At 44.6% G+C, this 23,468-nt stretch overlaps 3 protein-coding genes across 3 annotated transcripts in view; all 3 read right to left on the bottom strand.

The window, feature by feature from the left end:
- Nucleotides 1-5,009, bottom strand: part of arid1b (AT rich interactive domain 1B (SWI1-like)) — a 28,157-nt gene extending 23,148 nt beyond the window's left edge. The window contains 2 exon segments of the mRNA XM_041064106.1: nt 1,361-1,555; nt 4,185-5,009. Of these exon segments, the coding sequence (XP_040920040.1) occupies nt 1,361-1,555; nt 4,185-4,889 (900 nt within the window). The 5' untranslated portion in view covers nt 4,890-5,009.
- A 2,891-nt stretch (nt 5,010-7,900) lies between these two features.
- LOC121199247 (interferon-induced protein 44-like) lies at nt 7,901-16,914 on the bottom strand. Its single transcript, XM_041063755.1, has 7 exons — nt 16,808-16,914; nt 16,681-16,714; nt 16,307-16,502; nt 9,202-9,348; nt 8,929-9,100; nt 8,632-8,732; nt 7,901-8,489 (listed from the first exon to the last, which is right to left on the bottom strand). The coding sequence occupies exons 1-7, from the start codon at nt 16,881-16,883 to the stop codon at nt 8,316-8,318; spliced, it is 900 nt and encodes a 299-aa protein (XP_040919689.1). The 5' UTR covers nt 16,884-16,914; the 3' UTR covers nt 7,901-8,315.
- A 2,140-nt stretch (nt 16,915-19,054) lies between these two features.
- On the bottom strand, nt 19,055-20,174 carry LOC121199806 (claudin-20-like). Its single transcript, XM_041064755.1, has 2 exons — nt 20,141-20,174; nt 19,055-19,987 (listed from the first exon to the last, which is right to left on the bottom strand). Exon 2 carries the CDS (start codon nt 19,889-19,891, stop codon nt 19,055-19,057), a length of 837 nt encoding a protein of 278 aa, XP_040920689.1. The 5' UTR covers nt 19,892-19,987; nt 20,141-20,174.
- Between the last annotated feature and the right edge of the window lie 3,294 nt (nt 20,175-23,468).

The following is a 23,468-nucleotide window of genomic DNA, read 5'->3' on the forward strand; positions in this document are numbered from 1 at the left end:
GATGCTGCAGATGAATCAGCAGGTCGGCTCCATGAACAAACAACCGGCTCAAAGTCTCTGAAAACAAGTGAACTCATCCCAGCTTCAGTGTGGCGGGAAACACGCAGACGCTCGCCACTGTCCCAGCATCTGCCTGGAAAACATTCCGTGTTTTCCGTGTTTGTTGGACCATTTATTTCTGAGACATCATGAATCTGATGCGGACTGTAAAGGAGTGATGTGAACAGGATCTGCACAGGCCTGAACCACAAAGCAGATTCAGCCTGGTCTGGCTGTCTCTGGGTTTCCTAACACGGGTCGTCCTGAAGAACCTGTATCATGAGACGGGTTTTCAACAGGCTCTGTTAACTCGGAGCTCACTGATTCAGATTTGAGTGCGTTTGTGTTAATTACAAGAAGCATCATCAGAATCATTAATGAAGCTGCATCAGAAAGTGATAAAGTTGATCCAAATATGAAGAGAAAAGCAGGAATTATGTGTTTTTAACACAGGGTGAAAATCTTTGGCTTTTCTGTCTCATGATGAGCAAAGTATTCAGAATGTGATGAGGAATGAAAGTTAAAGTCAGACTGTTTCTGCTGCCACAGCAAAGAGGAGAGAGTAATCGCACATCTAATAAACAGTGTGTGCATCATTTCTCTAATCAAAGACAGAAAGTCTGTGCAGTGAACATCAGCCTCACCTGTCCTCCTGCTTTCATTTAACCTGTTAAACTCTCTGATTCTCAGAAGCTCTGCTTTAAAACCAGTTTGACACATGGAAGATCTGAAGCAGCAAAACGATGCGACTGATCAAAAATCTGTTGATCTCATTATATTTGGGGCAACTAACAGCTGTAACTGCTCTCTAACTGTATTTCTGTTCTGTATTTTATTTTATGTACTTCACTTCATCTTATCTCGTTTGATTCTGTCTTTGCTCGTTTTAATCTGGTTTTTATTTGTTATTGTTTTAATGCTTCAAAGCCCTTTGACCTCTGATTGGTCAGTAGTCACGCTGTTGGCAGGTGGTGGATCCTCTCAAGTTAACCTGGCCTGGGGCACAGGTAACCACGGTGATCTACCCTCGTTACCATGGCCAGAAAAGATGCCAGAAAACCTCAGTTAAACCCAAAGAGAGCTGGATAAACCCTCTAACCTCTGCACGGGCCTAAAACTGAGACCTGAAACCAGCCCATCCAAACACCTGTAGCACCTGTGACACCTGTGACACCAGTAAGACCTGACGCCACTGAACCAAACTGCCAAGCTCGGTAACCAGGTACATCACAGATGATGGAGGACATGCAAATCAGATCCAAACCCAGACTAAGATACAACAAAATGAAGTTTTTAAAGGGGTGAACAGAGCATATCCTACCTGCTGCTGAGGGTACTGCATCCCTCCCATCCCCATTTGCCCTCTGCCAGGCATCCCCATCGGGTATCTGTGGGGCGAGGGGGTGCCGTAGGGCTGGCCAGGGTATGGCGCCCCCTGCTGCTGCTGGGAGTACGGGTTGTTGCTCATACTGTAGAGCTGAGAGCGCTTCATCGCCATCGGGTCCATGGGCGGCACCTGAGCAAGAGAAATGACTGGATGATGAGTGATTCTGCTGCTGGTGACTGAAACATCTGAACAACCGCTGGATGGACTGAGACGAAACAGTCTGAGAACTGAGAATAAACTGATGTCAGCGCAGATTTAACTGGAGCAGAAGAACATGAGCTATCCAAAAGCCTGAGAGGCCGCGGCAAACTGGAGTCAAGAGTCACGTCTGGGTACGCTTTAATATTCACACACACTGCGTCTGACACACTGACATAATAGTAGGTGAGAGAAGTGACTCAGTGTGAACAGATGTTTCATGGCTGCAGATAAAAATAGAAACCATTTATGGATTTCACACACACACAAAATGATCCAGACATTTAATCCTGTTCTTTCACGTGTTCTTTAAATGCACGAGTAAATAAACAAAAAAGAAAAAAAAAAAAGTGGAGCAGCTCTGGAGCTCTGCCAGGTCCACACAGCTGGGTGTAGTGAGGGAGGAAGATCAAGCTGGAACAGACCTGATCAATAATCCAGATGTGAACAGAAGGGAGGGAAACTTGGGCAACAATGTTCAGTGCAACGTCTGACAGTTTGATTCTCAGATCAGTCATGAAACTCTGATTAAAGCTAAATTATTTCAGTACAACAGTCAGAGCTTGAGATGTTTTGGCTGAGTGGCTCAGAAACTCATCAAATACAAGAAGAAGTTCAAAAAACAGGATCTGACATGAGGATTTACTGTGAGGTGAACCAATCTGAAATGTCCAACAGACAAAGAACTCCTCAAATGACTTATCAAGCTGCTGCTTTGCCCCAGGCTGTGCCTCTTCTGTCTTCACATCACTTTTGAACTAAGCATCTGATTAACTGAGACAAGTTACTGACAATCATTAGAAAACTAAGGAGGTGGTTTATCAGCACTTAATGGTTGTAAAAGCATTTCCAGAATCTTCTAAACATCAAATATTCCACTCGCTGCTCGATAACAAAGACTTTTAACACGTTTTCCAAGTTGTGTTTTCTACAATAACTTCTCTTTGTGCTGTAGAACAAGAAAATCTAAATTGCGTGTGAAAATATTACATCTGATAAATCTAAACTTAAAAAGACATTTTACTGTCTTAATAACACAAAGCTGCAGAGGAGGGAATTCTTTTTAATCCAGAGAAAACTCTGTCTACAGTCTGACGGTCACAGGTTCAAAGACGTGACAACTTCCTGCTTCTCTTGGTCTCAGGCTGTAGTAACTTTTAGGTTTTGAACTGTTGCTCAGACAAAACATATTTAATAACATCAGCCTGGTCTCTAAGATACTGTGATTAGATATTTCATTTTCACAGTTTTCTGATGTCAGACAGATCAAACAATTAATCAGGGAGTTAAGAGATGAAACTTGGTCAATTAATACATTTGCTTATTGACAGAAAAATAATCAGCAACTATTCTGATAATCAATTAATCGTTTCCTCATTATTAAAGCAAAAAAGAGTGGAAAAGAAAACTCAGAATCAGAATCAGAATAAACTCCACACATACTCTGCTGCTCCGCTGTCATACCTGTTATTAAACTTAACCTCTGCATAGTTCTGGCATTTTTCTCTTTCTAATGGTTAATCAGAAAAAAACGATCAGCTGATTAATCGATAATGAAAATAACCATATGTTGCTGCTAAAGACATCTAGCATCCTTCTCTGTGTTTTCAGTGATCTGTCCCCGCATGAAGCACAGTGACCGGTGACAGGAGTGATGCGCCGGGGGGATGGAGCCTCCTGCAGGCCCGGGCTGCTGTGCCGTGCTGGGGGGCAGCTATAGGAGCATGCTGAATATTTAACTCCAGTGTTATGCCGGTGGTAATGGGCACATGGCTAATCTGCATGTGTGAAGGTCAGGGCTCTTGTGTGGCGATGGGGCCATAATGGGCTCCAAGCCAAACAAAGCTCAGGCCAGGCCAAATGCTTAGAGGAGCGGCCTCAGCAGCAGCTCACACCGCTGATAAAGATCCTCTACACACGGTGATCTACTGTTTAACAAAAGTCACAACTTAACGGGCCATGACACCTCGGTTTACCTCAAAAGAGATAATTAGCATATATGAGGCACCTGGAAGGTGTCGGGGTTGAATGGAGCTGTCAGGAAGCTAACTGTCAGATCCTGTCACTAAATCCCAGAGTCCCCAGACTTTATTTAACGATATAACAGCAGATGATACCGTGTAACAGTGCCTACATCGGCGGGTTGATTACATACATATACGCAGCCTCTGCAGGCCTGTGCGGCTCGGTTAACGACAGCTAACATGCTAATGTTAGCTTAGCATAGCAAGCTAAAAACGGAGTCACCTTGGACACAGAACCAAAACCATGACTTTACCAACTACTGTTAACTCCTGTGATGTTTATATAGCAATGCCTCTGTAACTACTTAATTAAAGACGAGGCTTTGTTTGTTTAACAGTCAAAATGCCCAACAATGAGAGTCGGACTGTGTAAATGAAGTCTATCCGCAGTGGAAATAAAAAACACACCTAGCTCAGCAGCTAACTGATGTTAGCTATTTGCGTTAGCATAGCGGCTAAATGGCAGGTTAGCCGGAACAAGACGACTGTCTGATTGTCCAAGTCCGTTTATCACCAAACAAAAAGGTGTTACTCACCTGGGACCTGCCGCTGCTCTGTCCGTTATTCCCTGGACTCATAGCCGGGTGGTTTCTTTGTTGTCCTCCCCAGCCGTGAGCAGCCGAACCGTACTGGGAGCCCATGTCTTTAGCCAGCCCCATGCTAGGCTGCTGCTGTGCAGAGGGATTATTATAGTCCGGATATCCACCTCCATAACCCCGCATCATCGGGCTCGGCGACGTCAATAACTGGTTCAAAGTTGGCGTAGCCCCGGACGGGTGCTGCTGCTGCTGCCCCTGCCCAGGAAATCGCTGAAATCCTCCGCTGTTGGCGCTACCGCCTCCACCTCCAGCCGGGGAGCTGGTAGCAGCCATAGCCGCTTTGCTAAGGTTAGCTGCGGCCGAGCTGCCGCTGCCCGAGCCCATCAGGTTGTTCCCCTGGCGTGAGGGACTCATCATGCCTCCGTATCCACTTGTCCCGTAGCCGGGTCGATAGTTCGGGTAGTGGTTGTACGGGCTGTTGTTGTTGTAGCCTTCGTGGGAGTTCTGAACCTGATCCATGGTGTTGTGTACCGAGAGCGCCGCTGTTACCCCAGTCCCTGGGCTTTGTTGTCCGCCATGTTGATCAAAGCAAGGCCCTCCTCTTCCATTCCCATAATAATGATTAAACTCGGAGCTGGTCCCACTTGGAGGAGGGTTGTTGGTGGTGGTGGTGTTGGTGGCTGATCCCAGGCTGGCATCCATCCGCTCCTCCTCCTCCTCCTCACTCCTGTTCAGCTGGTGTTGGTGATGGCGCTCCTCTGCTCGGCTGTTCCCCACCAGGAGGATGTTTTCTTCTCCTCCATGGTGTTGTCGGTTCCCGCTGCTCTCTCCCTGCCCCCGTTGGTTGTTGTTGTTGTTGTTGTTGTTGTTGTTTTGCCTCTGGTGGTGCTGCTGCTGCTGGATAAAGTGGCTGAACGGCGGAGGTGTGTGGTGGGGTGACGATGATGATGATGGGGGAGGAGGAGGAGGTCCAGTACCACCTCCAGCAGCAGGAGCAGCTCCGCCACTGCCGCCAAGGTTTTTCACTTCATGCCGACCGAGCATCCCCGTTTCCTTGTCGGTCACAGTAGAAACGGACTGCGGCCTTCTGTTCCCGCCTTGTGTCGGTGTTTCAGATCCTCCGGCGGTGGTGGTTCTGTCCCCTGGAGCCCGGATCGGACCAGGATGTCCATCTACGTTATTCATGCTGTGGACTCCAGCTGATGATGCAGCTCCAGCAGGACCACCAGTTCTCCCAGTTTAAAGGTGGAAATCTCTGGAAAACATCAACGACTTCTTATCACTGTCTGACACCGGGGGGAACGCCACTTGCGTGGCCATGGTCAGGTGCACATGTCCCGGGGAGTCAGCCCGGTCATCGCAGTGGACAGGGAGACGGCACCGCGGAAAAGTGGAGGAAAACCTGACACACAAACTTAACTTAATGCTTCACATATTATTTTCCCTGGAAGTAATGTCTCTAGTGTCTTTGACTCACTTGTTTATTGTCTGGTCAGTGAGAGGTTATCATACGTTCATACTGTAGCTCATATGGACACATATTGTGCTCAGTGTCCTGCTCTCAGTGTCCTGCTCTCGGTGTCCTGCACTCGGTGTCCTCCTCTCCAGTTTTAACTGCTGTCCCTGGCTCCTAACGTCCTCTTTAAATTTCACAGTCTGATAAACAGACTGATAAAATGGGACATTTTACAGTTTAAACCTCAGACCTCCCACACGTTTCTCCAGGCTGCACTGAACAGATATTCTGCATATAAACGTCATACAGTCCCTGCAAACGCATTACACCGTAACATGAGACAGACCGAAAGTCTCCACAGGACCATTATACTGATGATATTTTCTGAGAGTGTTAAAGTCTCAGGATTCTCAGGTATGAAGACATTCACCATGTTGTGCCTGTCCTACCCTTTAACACCTCCACACACCTGGCCAGTCACTGCATGAGGCCACATTCAAACCAGCTTTAACTCTGCATGAAAAAACAAAAAGGCCCCACCTTCATTTGACTGTGATAACAACCAGCGTTGTACAGTCCTGTCTCAGAGCTTCATAAACCTCTGTGAAGTGTCTGGTGTCAGATGAACCTTCGAACTCATGGATCTATACGTGACCTGTGTGATGTGGTCGGATCACACCTCGTACGAACGGGTGTGAAACGAAGGAGAACATGATGGAAATCTGACATTTCTGTTCGATGTGTTCAGTTTCCTCTCTTCATGCTTCACGTACATCAGGAGGAGGATGGAGACGTACTCCTCCGTGTTCTGCTCTGAACAGAATCTCTACAACGAGCAGTCAAACAGGGAGCGACTGGCTTTGACTGTATTCAGGACATAAATAATAATGAGGTTAGCTGGTGTCACAGATTAGATGAAATTCATTGCAGTCACAATACATAAAGGCCGGTAACATTACAGCAGAATTACACAGACAGAAAGAGAAGTCGTGCCCACACAGGAGAGAGCACACTGAGCTGTGTTTGTGTTTGTGCAGGGGACCCAGCAGGGACCTCCCACAGCAGCACTGGAAACAGCCCAGTCAAGTCAAGCAGGGAAACTGGGTCAGAAAGCAGCAGCAGCAGCTCTCAGAAAGCCGCTGATGAAAACACAGTGTTCTGCTGTGCTGCTGAAAACACCACGCACCCGCACTGAATGATGTTCAGGCGCGTTCACAATCAGGGTCAGACTGATTTATGGAGCCCAAACTGGTCTCGAGACCAGTCCTCAGTCCCAGATCACATATTCCCACACCCTGAGTTCACAGCGCTCCAGTCCCCTGTTCTTCTTTCCCTTCTTTCCTCAGTGTATTTTCTCATTGACGATTTCTGTCATAGCATAGTATGATTAGATGATATGACTGGGATCAACAGATCAGCTCCACATACAAAGACAGAAACCAATGATCATCAGAACCAAATGTCAGTCATTGTTCTGTCAAAGCTCTGTGACGATACCTCTGTTAACCTGTAATTTAAATTAACTCTTTCATTCTGTGTTTGAATTTGTTTAAACAGAAACCTGGAGACGACAGGACCTGTTTTTCTTCATGTATGTTGCCTGAAGCAGCAGCAGCAACTGGAAACCAGTGGAAAATAGCAGCATGCTGCCCTCTGCTGGTGTTGCTCCAGTCCAGTTCAAATAAATCCACTGTCCCAGTAAATCTGAGCTGATGGACTTTATAACTGACCAGATGTTAGACTGATCCAGAGACTATTCACATTATTCACAAAAAGACCTTTCCAGGACCTGCTGGTCACATTTCTCTCTGTGCTTGTCTTTTGTTATTTTTATTGTTTTACTGTCTGTCTGTCTGTTTGTTTGTGCAGTATTTTGGTGATTAAACTTTGGATTATTTGCTTACAGGCTCCACTCACATTCATCTGTTCATTGACACTAGTTTATTCCATGAGTTGGAAATGACCCTGGATAATGTCAGATTCATCTCAGGGCAAATCTTTGTCAGTTATGACGTGTAAATAAAGAAAGTTCAAAACTCATTCACCAACATGTGAAAGTGAGTGTACCAGTACGTTTATGTGGTTTTAGTTGACCAGGCAGCAGCGACACCTTTGAACTACGTGTCTGCAGATCTTGTTTTCTCTGGGTTTGTAGGTTTCTGAGGGTAAAAGGACCAAAGCACCTTCGCTGGTTTAAACCTTATTTCTTTGGAATAAAAACACACTGACAAAATAAATATAAACTGTGGTGTAATCTGATAACTCAGTACTAAGTCCTACAATCCAAAGACATTAAATCCTGAGTTGTACTGTAAACATCTCAACTCTACTATGTACTTTTCAATTAATGTCCAAATAGTCGAGAGTCAACATTTATTCTTCCCACTGGCCACCAACTACCAGCTGTGGCCAGTGGGAGGCGCTGTGACCCTGTGATCTGAATCAGAGTGAGACCTTTCTGAATTTAACATGATTAAATGTTTATTTGCATCATTTTTAATGACCCATTTCTCATAACATGCAAATGAATGAACAGAACCTGCAGAAGGTGCATGCTAACCTCTCAGTCTGTTTCAGTTATTACCACAGTAGAAAGATAAGAAAAATATTTGTGATGAAACTGGGCCACTTACAAAGTGTTTTACTGACACTTGGCAGTAGCAACAGAAAAGCTAATGGCGAGCGGCTTTCCACTTGAGGAAGTCTTCTCCAAAGCTGAGGAGGTGCCTCAGGGTGCTCAGGATCAAAACATCAGCGTCATCACTGAGCTCGATTTCTTCGTGGTAGTTCTTGATGGGAAAGATGCAGTTCATGGGGATTCCCGTATCTTTACTGAACTCCTCCATCTACATTTAAAAAAATCACAACATCTCAGTTCATAAATTCCAGCTCAGAGACAAACGAGCGTTTTAAGTTCACAGCTGATCGCTAAACTTTCAGCTGTGGTTCAAAGTGTGTGTAAACTTTAAATTACAGATAAAAACACACCTTCTCCTTCAGGCGCTTGCTCCTGTAGATGTTCTTTAAATCTTTCCCGACCTCTGGACAAGCCTTATCCACTTTGGTGAGAATGGCCACTTGAGGAATCCCTGCCAGGACACGAGGAGAAACCACCGAGTGCATTAATGACCTGACTGTAAGTCACACAGTGTCAAACTGAGCCCAGCTGCTGTTTTCTGACGGAAGGAAAGTACAAACCGACCCACAGTGAGCGAGTGTCTGATGCTCACAGGTGTCTGAGTGTGATTTCACTTCACAATGATGTTTTTTAAAAAGTGCTCTCACCCAGGTGACTGGCTTCCAACCTGATGTCCCGGATTTTCTGCACAGTTTTGTCTTTCAGCGGCTCTAAGGTGTCCGCAGGAACAACACAAACCAGAACCTGCACTTGGTCGTTGACAGATGGAGATTTGTTGTAAAACCTATCCTCCTTAGAAAGTTTAGATTTAGGATTGAACTGGAAAACAAGACAGAAACTTAGAGTGGAGACACTTCAGAAAAACGATCCCATGGTTTCTTTTGTTCCTGGATAATGTCAGAGTCTAACAGATGCTGTACCTTGTAACCGTCCTTCACATGTCCCATCAATGCCAGCTTGATGTCGTCCACCTGGAAACCTTCGGTTGAATCCAAGCCCATAATGTCATTGAAGACAAAAGGGTAAAAGGTCTTGGGCCTTTCTTTCTGGATCTTGTAGGTTATGTACTGTGAACCACAAACGGAGATTCATCACAATCAGGAGCTGAGAACTCACTGCTAACATACAACAGACTGTACTCAGAAGCTCTGCTTCACACCATCACACTGAGGAAGGAAACAAGATACTTTGATTCTCAGCTGCCAGTTTATTAGGACATGGAGCTCAGACCAAGTCAGTCTAATACAACAGGCCTGTAATGAATGGTCCTTCACCTCATCAGCTACACCCTCAGCCTGCAGTATATTAACATCAGTCCTTGGTTCCATCCTTCAGCAGATCATCAGTTCACTCTGCTCGTACTGTGTGGTAGATTCTTCATGTGTTGTTCCTCGTGTTTATTCTAGTTTCTCCTGTGCTTCAGCTTCACCTGCTGCTGTTCCTCCACCTTCTCACTACATTCAATGCGTCTCTGTTGTTTGAGTCAGTCCACAGTCTCACACCACGTCCCACATTAAGGACATTACTCTTATTAGAAATAAACTGCATTTGACTTTAGTCCAGCTGTCTCCATCACACAAGGCTCAGACTAAGGATTCAACTGCACAACTCAACAAATACTCAGAGAACGTAAAGCAAAGACTGGTATATTTCAGGCAAGGGTCGGTACACAAAAAGGCAATAGCAATAGGAAGAGACGTCCAAAACATTAGGCAGGCCACAGAGCGAAGGTCAGCACACACTAAGGTCAATAAAAAAGAAACAGGCAGGAACACATGAGTCAACGATGACGATGATCTGGCACAGACAACAGGTGCAACACATTAGGGCAGAGCAGGTAATCAAACAGGTGGGAAACACAGGAAGGCAGGAAGTAAATCTAAGAAGAGACAGAAGGTTAGTACTTACAAAATAAAACAGGAAAACATGAAACAACCAGTGCTTTTTGGTTCTTTAACTTCAAAAAGTTCAGACACACACACACAGACACACACACACACACACACACCACTAAGTAGAATATTCTTGATCTTCTTCATACCTCTGTGGTGAAAGAGTCATGAGAGACATTATCCACCAAAGCCTGTACGTATATTCGGCCAAGTAAGACACTTTGGACCGAGTTGATGAAACTGGACTTTCCAACTCCAACTGGTCCATGAAGAAGAATCCTGATCTGCTGACCCTTAGTCTGAGGTTTGAAGTTGTTCACAGCCTGCAGAGCCCCCTGTCTGTCACTGCTCAGGAAACAACACATCACACTTCAGACTAAAAACCAACACAACACACAACAACTGAGTCACTAACTCAGATATTACTGAGACCAAACAAGACAGAAAAATCAGACTCATGGTGTTTTTACACTTTTCTGTCACAGACATTTAAAAATTTCACCTTCAGGTTTCAAACACTCACCTCCAGTTTATTTCCCTCCATGGTTCATCGAGAACTGACGGGTAGAAGATGAGTGTTAAAGAAATAAACTCGATTTCAATGTGTGATTTTTCAGTGAATGGATGGTTTAGTTCTGAAGTGAACTTACGTGGAGGTTCAGGTTCAGGTTTAGAGTCGCCGTTTCCCATGTCTGGAAAGTAAAACATTTACTCTGATCATGTTTTTATTTATTTATTTATTTATATTAATTCCAGACAGCAGTGTTCCATCAGCATTTTACATCTCATGTACACTGTATGTTTATATGTAAGTATTTTTTCCCTTCTATCCATATTTTTACTCCCTTCCTTTTTCTCCACGTGTAGAAAAACACAGAACGTAGTCTTATGAACAGTGAACATGTAAATTTTGTAGTGAGAATCAAGGGAGTCTGTAAGACACAGTACTTTTACTGGATAAAATCTGCTCTCAATGGTGATACAAAACCAACCCAGTTTTTCCATAAATTCCTAAATTTACCTGATTCTATTCTTGCAGCCCAGAAAGCCTTTTCCATCATATAAATGTTACGCATTACTTCGACCCAATCCTCCATTTTAGGTGCCTCTGTTTTCAGCTACTCCCCAGTGATGGCTTTTTTACCTGCCACATTATTCTGAATAACTTCAAGAGCAGCAGCTTTAGAAACGTCTGCCAGTCCTGATCTGTCATTAGACTGTTTCTCTCCCATAGATCTCGCTGAGTTGACTTCAGTAGTTACTAAATCTAAACCATCAAAATTTCACTTGGATCCTATCCCAACCAGACTTCTCAAAGATGTTTTGTCTTTAATTGGCACTTCCATATTAGATCAGATAAATCTCTCTCTGGTAACAGGATATGTTCCACAGGCTTTTAAGGCTGCAGTTATCAAACCTCTACTTAGAAAGTCTTCTCTGGATTCAGCTACCAGTGCCAGGGTAGTGCTAGCTACTTCTAAAATTCTTGAAAAGGCTGTTGCAGCTCAGCTGTGTGACCATCTACATAGGAACGGTTTGTTTGAAGTTCTTCAGTCAGGATTCAGAGTTCATCATAGCACAGAAACAGCACTGGTGAAAGTTACCAACGACCTTCTCATAGCATCAATCAAAGCGACAATGGACTCGTCTCTATACTTGTCCTCCTAGACCTTAGTGTTGCATTTGACACCATTGATCATAATATCCTATTGGAAAGATTGGAACATGTTATTCTGATTAAAGGAACAGCACTAGGCTGGTTTAAATCATATCTATCAGATAGATACCAGTTTGTTCATGTTAATGATGATCCCTTCATTTATACCAGAGTTAGTCATGGAGTTCCACAGGGTTCTGTGCTTGGACCGATATTGTTCACATTATACATGCTTCCCCTAGGCAATATTATCAGGAAGCATGGAATAAATTTCCATTGCTATGCAGATGATACCCATACATCATATATGTGCAATATCGGTAAGATCAGGAACATTCTGTCTCAGAGAGATGCTGAAAAACTAGTCCATGCATTTGTTACTTACTACTTATTAAATCTTAAACCTCCATCAACAGCCTACCTTTGCTGAGCTGGATCAGAGAGAAAGAGTCTGTGTCCAGTGATGTCGACAGTCACCAGCAGAATGACTCAAGTGTTTTCTATCTGCAGAATGAAATCATCCTTCTTCTAATGGTTTTACTTTCACTTTCTTGAAACATGGTTTCACAGAACTTTCTGGTCAATGTGCTGTTAGAGGCATTATCCACCCAAAGCCTGTGGACACATTCTGCCATTTAAGACACTTTGGACAGAGCTGATGAAACTGGACTGTTCAGCTGCAAAAACCATAACGTAACAGTGTCAGTTGATTTTTCAGTGAATGAATGGTTTAGCTCTGAAGTGAACTTAGCTGGAGGTTCTTCAACAGGTCTGGAAGTGTTTCCTCTCATTGCTGGAAAATGAAACATTTCCTCTGATCATGTTTAAAGAAACCAGTAAACAATAACCTGTTTTACAAGCATCAGCAAACTAAACCATAAATCTGACCCAAACACCATGGAACCGTCCCACCTTTGGCGAACTGGATCAGAGAGAAAGAGTCTGAGCTTCACAACTGATCTTTACAAGCAGGTGTATACATGAAATAAACCTGTATTTTTCTGACCACACAACATTTTCAACACACACTACGATGTGTACGGAAACCCTGAGAGTAAATTCTTTGTCCAGGTGAGGTGTTAAAGAGAGAGCAACAAAGTCAATATCCAGAACAGGTGGTGGTGGAGGATAGGTGGGTCAAGTCTAATTTTATTTATTTTTATTTTAAATCTCACTCAGCCGACTTCCTTAAGTCTCTCTGGCAGAAAGACTTCACTGATTAAAAGACATTTTGAGCCATGACATGACAGTAATGTTACGTAACTTGTGGCAACAAGAGACAAACCGTACGTTTTAGAGAAGCACGTGTGCAGTCTCAGCTGCCTGAGGACACTGTACCACTCTGACTCCAGTATCTCATCAAGGAAGCAACACCTAAAAAGACTGAGCAGCTAAAGAGACTGAGCTGTAGCAGTGGCCCAGCTGAGCTACTGGATCCAACCATGGGAAGCTGAAAGGCCGGCAGGCCTCAGCAATGGGACGGACAGGAGCAGATATCAGCCTTCATCTAACTTCTGCATCCAGAGCAGCTAATGACAATGAATATTTAAATGTTTGGACTTTTCTGCTTTCAGCTTTATCAGTCACATAACAAAAAAGAAAAACAAAAAAATAAAACGCAACAAGTCAAACTCATCCGCGATGGAGAAGAAACCCAAACTCAAATCCAAAGAAAACTCTAAAGTCCTTAAGACAGCATGTACAAACAGGATCAGACTCAAGAAAACACTGGTACAACACAGACTGGGACACAGACAAACTGACAAGGAGACAGGGGAACAACTGGACTTATATACGCTAGGGCTAACTGACAACAGGTGACACAAATCAGGGTGGGGCAGATGATCAACAACGGAGGGAAACAGGACAAAGACAGGAAATGACTACTAAAAGTACCGATTGTGTGTGTGACTGGGTCAGGTCCATAGATGAAGGCTCTTGTCAGCTGGACTAGACTCTGAAATGAACATTTCCTCAGCAGCAAAAGTATTCTACAGCTTAACTATCATCCAGCAACTATAACAACTCTTACAACTGGAAGGAAGCCCCAGTGATTTCACTAAGTAATCAGGCCAGAGGGGGGCGCTAGTAAACAGAGAGGGGGAGGGCTTTGAAGATGACGCTCAGCAGCTGGATGAATTTCCTTTGCCTCAGACCAAGTTCTGAGATTAGAATCCTGAACAGATGCTGTGTCATACAGGCTGATCTTTACCACTGTAATGAGAAGGCTGAGAGGGGCTCTTGTACCGGAGTGCCTGGGTCACACCTGGAAGAAACCATGAATACTTCTAGTCCTACTTAGACTTGGACAGAGGTACACTCCAGCCTCCTGTGGTTAAAATGAGTATTACAGCAACTAACAGACACTGAATGACACTGACAATGATTTTGACAGTATCAAGTATCAGCTACTGCCCCCATAATATCATTAATTACTATTATTAGTCCTATTATTAGTCTTACTCTCATTTGTAAGACTATAATAAAGGTGCATCTTATCTTATCTTAATTTGTTTTACTGTTGCTATTGTTTTATCATTGTATTATTATTATTAGTCCTTGAACCCACAGAGACCCACACACACCAACACACACACCCACACCCACACCCACACACACACACACACAAATAGACCCACAAAAAGGAAAAAGGAGGCAGTCTGATAACATCAGGGGGTTATTTGTCATAAAACACAGCACAGCTCTGAGTGTAAAGTGGAGTCAGCATTTAATTATCAGGATCTGCACTAAACTCTACAAACTCCGATCTCAGAGCCATAAGTATGTCCGATTTTTTTAATATCAGGATCCAAACATTATTTCCTGAGGAGCTGATGAAACGCTCATCTCACACTGTAAATCAGTACTTTTTGTGTAATCCTGCTGACAAGCAAGCACACAAACAAATGAACAAAAAGACACAGGTGAAAACATGACCTCCTAGGTAATAAAAGTAAAAAATGTCAACACACTGACTTCGCACTTCTAAAAAGAAACTTAACATCACAGAAACCACAGAGACTAAACATCTAAACTAATCTGTGCTTCAATTTAAAATTGAAAAACTGCCTCAGCATTTAGTATGGTGATTTTTTGTTGAGGAAGTCGTTTCCACAGTCGACGATGAGCTTCAGTGTGCTGAGGATGAGAGTGTCAATGTCATCGTTGAGGATGGTTTCTGAATGGTAGTTCTTGACAGGGAAGATGCAGTCTAGTGGAATTCCCACATCAGCACTGAACTTCTGTATCTACGTTTAAAAATCACAGCAACTCGGTTCATAAATTATAACGCAGACACTGAAAATGATTTTGACAGAATCAAATTATATTCCATGATGTACCTTTTCCTGCAGCACTTTGCTCTTGTAGACATTCCTCACATTTTTCTTGGTCTCAGGACAGGCCTCGTCAATTTTGGTGAGAATGGCCACTTGAGGAATCCCTGCCAGGAGGACACATAAACTCTGACTGTGAACACATTACATCTGACATATAGTCAAACTGAGCACAGCTGATGTTCTCTGTGAGGATGGACAAACCACAGGAAACCTGTGGGAAGTGCTGCATGCTTTGTTCCGCATTAAGACATTTTTTTTCATGAATCTCACTGTGGAAATAAAGATGATCATTTCTGCTCTCACCCAGTTCACTGGCTTCATCTCTGAGGTCCTGCAGTGTCATCAGAACTTCATCTGGCATCAGAGATATTTTGTTGGCATCAATGACAGAAACCAGAACATGCACTTTGTCATTGGGGCCTGGGGACTTGTTGTAGAACCGATTATCCTTTGATAACTTGCACTCAGGGTTGAACTGAAAAACAAAGTCTGGTTTAGTTAAATGATGAAAAACAGATCACTACAGGTTTCTCTTTTAACTAAATAAAAATGCAGTAACTCTACCGTGTAACCATCTTTCACGTGTCCCTTCATCACCCGTTTGACATCTTTCACATGGATTCTCCTGTTTCTTCTGGTGACGTGTTTCACGCCCATCATGTCATTTAAGACAAAAGGGTAAAAGGTGTCTGCGGTTCCCTTTTGGATCTTGTAGGTATTGTACTGTAAAACATGTGGAGAATTCAGAGTCAGGTCAGGTCTGCAGCAACAGGTTTAACCTGTTGCTGCAGGTGCTTCTGCTCAGAACTACATTAACATTAACTGTGAACAAAACATGAGCAAACAGAGACATAACAATATCTGTCTGAAGTACAGGAAACTGAAGTAGGGTAGAAATTCCTCTCAGCCCTTAAATGCTGATTCATATGTCCTGATTTTAAAGTCATAAAATTATAACAGTTAAAAAACACATTCTCATTGTTCTATGGTAGCAATAAACCATTTGGAGGCTTTAAAGGTTTAAAATGTGAGATTAAGCTGGTTTAAGTTGGTTTGGAGATACCAGTCTGATGTGGAATAGATACCAGAGAACAGATTTCCTGCTCATCATATCAACACAATCAAACTTTTCTCATACCTTTTTGGTGAAACAACCATGAGAGACATTATCCACCAAAGCCAGTTTGTACATTCGGCCAAGTAAGACACTTTGGACCGAGTTGATGAAACTGGACTTTCCAGCTCCAACTGGTCCATGAAGAAGAATCCTGATCTGCTGATCCTCAGTCTGAGGTCTGAAGTTGTTCACAGCCTGCAGAGCCCCCTGTCTGTCACTGCTCAGGAAACAACACATCACACTTCAGACTAAAAACCAACACAACACACAACAACTGAGTCACTAACTCAGATGTTACTGAGACCAAACAAGACAGAAAAATCAGACTCATGGTGTTTTTACACTTTTCTGTCACAGACATTTAAAAATTTCACCTTCAGGTTTCAAACACTCACCTCCAGTTTATTTCCCTCCATGGTTCATCGAGAACTGACGGGTAGAAGATGAGTGTTAAAGAAATAAACTCAAATTCAGTGTGTGATTTTTCAGTGAATGGATGGTTTAGTTCTGAAGTGAACTTACGTGGAGTTTCAGGTTTAGGTTTAGGTTCAGGTTTAGGTTTAGAGCTGAAGAGTCCCATGTCTGGAAAGTAAAACATTTACTCTGATCATATTTATAGAAATCACTTTGTTTCTGCCTTAAACCAACGTGAATTAACACATTAAATGCTGAGTAAAGAAAACTACAACATTCAACATCATATTACTCTGAAGATAAATACAGTAACTTTGCACAAGTTTCTATTCATGATTCATTTTTCTGTAACAGCAAACAAAGCATCTAAATCTTAAACCTCCATCAACATCCTACCTTTGCTGAACTGGATCAGAGAGAAAGAGTCTGAGTCCGGGGATGTTGACAGTCACCAGCAGAATGACTCAGGTGTTTTCTATCTGAAGAATGAAATGATTCTCTAATGGTTTCACTTTCACTTTCATGAAACACGTGATTTCACAGAACTGGTCAATGTGCTGTTAGAGGAAATTATCCACCACATTCTGACATGTAAGACACTTTGGACAGAGCTGATGAAACTGGACTGTCCAGCTCCACTGGGGTTTCCTAGTGTCACAGCTGTAATGTTTTTTAATGTTCTGTAGGTGGGCATTAGTTGAGGGAGCTTAATTTTGAATCTATTCTTTACCTCTGCACCCTGTTTATGATAGGCAGCTGCCAAACAACTGCCTGTCACAGTGAGACTGGTTTGGCTGTGACTGTCACACTCAAAGCCAGTGTTATATTTCATGGAACAACAAGAGAGAAAGGGGAGAGGAGGCAGCCGCAGCGCTGACACACAGCGACTGTAGTACAGCGTTTGTGCAAAACTGCAGAAAAAGTGTAGGCGTTGAACCCTATCACCGGGAAAACCACGTCCCCCACAGGTGCGACGCCCATGCCTGCTGCTGTAGGTAACAGCACACCTACAGCAACATCAGCGACCCACTGACTCTGTGAAACACAGCAAAACTCCTGTTTACACAGCTGTCAGGCAGAAACAGAGAAACCTCCACATCTGTGAGTGAAATCATGGGAGCCCAGAGAAGGTTTCAGTCCACATGTTTTATTTGCTAACAGAGAAAATCAGTGATCATTTTATAACCCACAGGTGAGACTGACAGGTCACCTCGAAGGACACTTCACCCACCCAGTGTGCACAGACTCTGTGGAGTCTCTGGTCTCCATAAGGCTTTGAGCAGCATCCTGACAATGACTCGATGTCCTTCTCATACAGCTGAACCAGGGTGGTGGAGGGGTGTGTGTGAGTGTGCGCCCAGCCGTGGTGAGAGGATAATGGGAAAGCAAAGAGCATCATTACCTCTCTCCACGCTGCTGTGAACCTCACGCCTCCCCACAGACCGTCGGGAAAGGACGGAGCGGACGCCGTCGTTTTGACGCTTTGGATCTGGACTCGTTTTAACCTCTGACTACACCGTGAGTTTAAAAAGCTCGACAGCGTTTTCATTGCTTCAGTCGCTGTCATTCCGACTGCAGCTTTCACTAAAACAAACAGTGAAACATGCACAGACGCAACACAAGGCCCCGGCCGAGCTGGAAAGGTGACCTCAGGTTGGGTTTGCCTGTTCACCTTCGGTCACCATGGCTGTAACAGAAGTCTCATGCAGAAACAACATCAGGGAGTGTAGATGTTTTCTTTTAGTAAATCAGATTCCACATGACCTCTTTCATGTATGAAACTTAAAACTAGTTTCAGGATCTCTAAACCAAATCTTTTAATCAGAGTCTTATAAAGTTTTAATTTTCTCTGCTCTTTGTATATTTTTTTCATTCATTTCATTTGAGGAATTGTAATCATCTTAAATTCTAATTCTAATTTCTTTGCCATTATGCTTGCGTGGTGGGTGGGTTTGGGAGGGGGGTGTCCCGGCCCCAGAAAGCTTTGGGCCGGCCCTGTGTGAGCAGACAGCACCTACAGCTGGAACATGATGGCTGTTCTTTCTTCTTTTATGATGAGCAGGTTCAGCTCTTTCTTTTTTTTTTTGCCTTCAGGCCTTTGGTTTGGGAAAGCTGCGGCAGGTTTTAAAGGATTTACAGCGTTTGGTGTCTGTGCAGTTTATTTTTTCCAACACGAGTCCACATCCTTTGCTTTCCGTCTCATGTCTGAGACATTCAGCTGAATCCACAATCTGTCGTTTCCAACGTTTGGTAATTATTTCCCCTCAATCACACCTCCCCCAGCCCACCTCCCCCTCACCTCGAGCCAGAGAGTCTCAGCTGAAAACTCCACATTTCACCGCTCAGCCCTGAGGACTAAACATACTCCTGGAGGCTGTAGCTGTCCTTGATGTCTTTTGGAGGGAGTTTGGAAGGAGACGAGTACAGCCTCTGCTCCTGCTGCTGTTTGGGTTTCTCCTGCAGAGCTTTCTCCTGCTTCACCTCGTCCATCTGCAGCTGGACAGTTTTGTTTTGCCATTTTTTCGTCCGTTCACGCTCCGTCTGCAGCCCCCGCCTTCGCTGCTCATCTTGGTACAACACGAATCTGTCAGGGTCGGCGGAGGAAGTGTTGTCCGGTCGTCTTGTTCTTTTTCCGGGACACGACAAACAAAAAATGACTCCTCCAGCCAGGAGGAAGCCAGCGGAGATAAACGTTACACATAGAGCTCCTCCAGGCTGATATTTACTGCTGTCCGGCAGGTCCGTGGTCAGGAAGGCGGTGATGACTTCGTTGGTGAACCAGGACGCAGGGACCAGGCAGAGGAAGCTGGCCAGGACGAAGCAGCCCCCTGCAGCAATGGCTGTGTGCCCCTTCGCTCGGTGGCTGCCCCCCCAGCGGGTACATTTGAGCCCCAGGGAGGCGAGGCAGAGTCCAAATGACGCCACCATGCAGGACAGAACCATGGCGGCCCGTGTGGTCTGCAGATACGCCGGCAGTGACAGAACTGAATTCTTCATGGTGCAGCTGAAGACGCCGGAGCTGTACCAGACGCAGTCCATCCACAGACCCTGCATCTGCGAGATGGGGGTCATGACGCTGGACCAGACGTTGATGCTCACCTTCCAGTTGGGTAGCAGAGTGGCTACGGTGGCGCCGAGGACTCCCAGGAGCGCCAGGGCGAACGCCAGGATCTGAATGGCGGCGGACAACATGGCTCAGCCCCCCGTCCAGCTCTGGTCCCTGTTGGCACGGTGGCGTCCCCGGCAGGTCCTGACAGCAGATAATTCCTCAGCACAGGCTCCAGCGAGCTGCAACCAGAGGAGAAATGAGAATGGAAGTGAGCGCGGGAGCGTGACGGACGCACAGCTGAGGCTGCTGATGGGAAAACCTTTCTCTCTCAGTTTGATTTCTGTTTTGGGGGGCGACCATGTGTGAGCACGATGATTGCCTGCATTAGTTACTCTGCAGCTGATGTGGTGATCGTTGACACTCAATTATGTCCCTTTAAAGCTGCAGCGTCCGTCGGCTCTGAGCTGATCCACTGCAAGAAACACGACCGCAGAGTGAAAACTCAAAGCTCCGTCAGAAGGAAGTTATTTCCTCTCGTTTATTCAAACCTGATCCACTGACAGAGTCAAACATCTGCAACAACAGGAGAAATGAAGTGAAGTTGAAAACTGGAGTCTTACCTGTGTTGTGTCTTTGTCAGCGTCTCCTGAAGTGAGTCCTGAGGACGGAGCAGAGAGAAGCAGTGTGAATGAAAACACAGGGTGTGTGGGTTAACAGCCTCTAACTACCCCTCTGCCTGCTGTCTCCTTGGCAACTGTACATACAGTTTCATCCCAGTCTGCGTCCTGGAAAAGATGCACCAGGCGTCCTTTCTTTTTTTTCCTGCAATCTCGTGGTGAACAGAAGAAACCTTCGTACAAACAAAACTGAACGGAGTCCGGTTCAGGAAACAGGTTTTTGTTTCTAACCTGAAGGTCACGGGCTCTGCTGAAGGAGCCGCAGAGCAGCGTTCTTATCTGATGAGTTGATGGCGAGGTACGACAGACTCACAACGCCGCAGAAACGCTTCTCTTTGTGGCTTTTGACCACGTGAAACAGCCGTTTACCTGGACGTGTTGGTTTGGATCACTGACGTTGGGTGACACTGCTCAGATTTAGTTTTTTGCCTGGATTTCTGAGACACAGTCACAGAAAGAGTTTTACAAGCATCTGAAAAATGCGGCACTGTCTCTCAAACATCGTAAGCATGAAGGTAAAAGCTCATTACTGATCATTTCTGCTGGTCAGAGCCCTTCGCTTTCAGAAACAGTCAAGTTCAGGCGAGTGACAGGATCATTCGTGCTTTTAGAACAATCAGCGTGCACCATCGGGTCATTTCGTCCGCGTTTGGTGATAAAACCGCTGAGCTGTTCTTCGTCCAGCTGCAGTGTGAATCAAGGTGTCGCCCGTCATGTGACTGTGTGAAGAATCGCCCACTGCAACACAGTGATAAGCGTCCGCAGCCCACCCACCCGTTCTGTGGTGATGGGACGCAGCAGTCAATCAGTGGCAGCCTGTTATTACCATAATCCTCCAGTCTGGGTCTTATCAGCCTCAGACCTGCACAGACACGAGCCGCTTCCACCAAACTGCAAACAATAAACACACGTTTTCTCCCTCGGCTTCACCAAGCTGCTCCTGTGTGGGAAAACACAACGTTTAAGAGAGTGTGGGCGTCATTTCCAGCATCATCACTGCTTAATTAATGTTGTTGTGTTGATATAATAACTCATAACACATAAAAACACAGAATGGATGAGTGTGTTTCCCACCGCAGATACAGAACTATGACGTCATGCTGTACGCCAGACCAGGAGGTACCGTGCGCTTAATGTGGGCAGATTCCTAATGCAGGTTCTGCACTGCGGTCAGATTAAACAGGTTCCCGGGATTTTCCTGCTTGTAACACAACATTTCAGGTTTCGAGCAGTGACTTTACCTTCTGTTACATCTGGTTGGAGGAAGCATCAGCAGAAGTTGTGAAAATAAATTCTTTAGTGAAACTGAAATGCAGCAAATGTACAGTCTGTATTTGTACCTAAGATTTATCATGGGACATTATGAAAAAATCAGATACTGAGATGAAGAAATAATTAAACTAATTAAAAAATAATAATAATAATTAAATTAATAAAAACAATCAAAAACAAAATCAAAAGCGAAGAATAGTCCATGTACGGCGTCCTGAGTGTGCCATCACAGCATTTCACTGTTTATGATCCATCAATAAACGGCTTCACTGAAAAGAACAATTTTCAATTGTTTGATTAAATTTGCTCCGGAGCTGAAGCCAGAGAGAGGTGAGACGTCAGAGTCTGATCGATCAGTGACTGGTGATGAAGCTGAACCAACAATCACACACACGCACACACACACACACACACACACACACACACACACACACACACACACACACACACACACACACACACACACGCACACACACACACACGCACGCACACACACACACACACACACACACACACACAGAAAAAAAGGTACAAAAAGCAAATAAAAACATGTAAAACATTATTTACACCAAACTGTACTTAATAACATAATATAAATATAAATAATTCTATAATTCATAACATTTTGTGTTTCTAAACGATGAAGCTGAACATCAGGTGAGCTGTGTTCATGTTACAGTGTGTAAAGGGCTCAGACGTGTAAAAGCTGCGGTATGCTCCTTTAAGTTGTAGGTGTGCGTAGTGACTCGTGCTGCCGCAGCGTTGGGAGACGCTCAGGTCACGGTGGCGGCGTCTGTCCCACATACTGAACAGAGTGTATTAACATGCAGCCGCTCTGTGGGTCGCCCGCTCAGGTGAAGTGAGGTGGCGGTCTATTAAAACTGGACGCCTGCAGGCCGTCACAGTCCTGCTGCAGAGCACAGAGGACGAACTGACAACAGATCACACATTTCCTGTGTTTCAGCCTGTCCTCAGTCCACCTCGCTCAGCTCAGATATTCTGTCCACTCGTCCTCTGAGGCGACGGCAGCTTTAAACGTGTTTTTACATTCTTGAACGTGGACTCAGACCCTGTCCTCTGAGACCTGAGGTCCCTCTGTCTTTAATCCAATGTGGCAGAAATTAGCTTCACATTAGAGCAGGCAGTTTGACCTCTGACCCCACAGTCTCAGTGCCATAATAGTTTGGAGCTGAATCAAACCATCAGACAGAGACCCCCCCCCCCCCCGCCCCGCCCCCACCCCCTGCCCCCACCCCCCTGCCCCTCCCCCCGAGGCTCCATTAGCCATCAATCAGCAAAGAGACAGGAATATAAATGAACTGCTTTATCTCTCTCTCACACACACGCTCTCTCTCTCACACACACACACACACACACACACACACACACACACACACACACACACACACACACACACACAGTGTTTACATGTCGGAGCAGAGGTTTTGTTGAGCAGCCTGATGTTCAGAGAGAAAAATTCAGCATCTCTGTTTTTCATTTAACACAAATTTTCAGCTTCATGCTGAGTCTTTGATCGTGGAGCTGGATCAGAACAGATCAACATACTGATCAGATCAGATGAAGATGCGACATTGAGTCGAGAGCACACGGTGAGAGAGTTCCTGCAATAAAGACGAGCACAGGAAGTCAAAGAACACAAAGTGGTTTCTCCTGGCTGCTCTGCAGTGTGTGCATTAGATCTACAGTGGTACGATGTTTCGCATCTCATTAAATGTTTATAAGAAAAAACAAATAAAGACAAAATAAAGAG

Source organism: Toxotes jaculatrix, chromosome 19 (genome assembly GCF_017976425.1).
Source record: "Toxotes jaculatrix isolate fToxJac2 chromosome 19, fToxJac2.pri, whole genome shotgun sequence".
NCBI classification, from domain to species: Eukaryota; Metazoa; Chordata; class Actinopteri; family Toxotidae; genus Toxotes; species Toxotes jaculatrix.

Bases quoted from the DNA above. Each gene is read 5' to 3' on its own strand.
- LOC121199806 (XM_041064755.1), bottom strand. From the start codon at position 19,891: ATGTTGTCCGCCGCCATTCAGATCCTGGCGTTCGCCCTGGCGCTCCTG.
- LOC121199247 (XM_041063755.1), bottom strand. From the start codon at position 16,883: ATGTTTTACTTTCCAGACATGGGACTCTTCAGCTCTAAACCTAAACCT. The intron at 16,715-16,807 runs GTAAGTTCACTT...TCTACCCGTCAG, and splicing joins ACCTAAACCTGAAACTCCAC to TTCTCGATGAACCATGGAGG. The intron at 8,490-8,631 runs GTGTGTTTTTAT...TTTTAAATGTAG, and splicing joins GCAAGCGCCTGAAGGAGAAG to ATGGAGGAGTTCAGTAAAGA.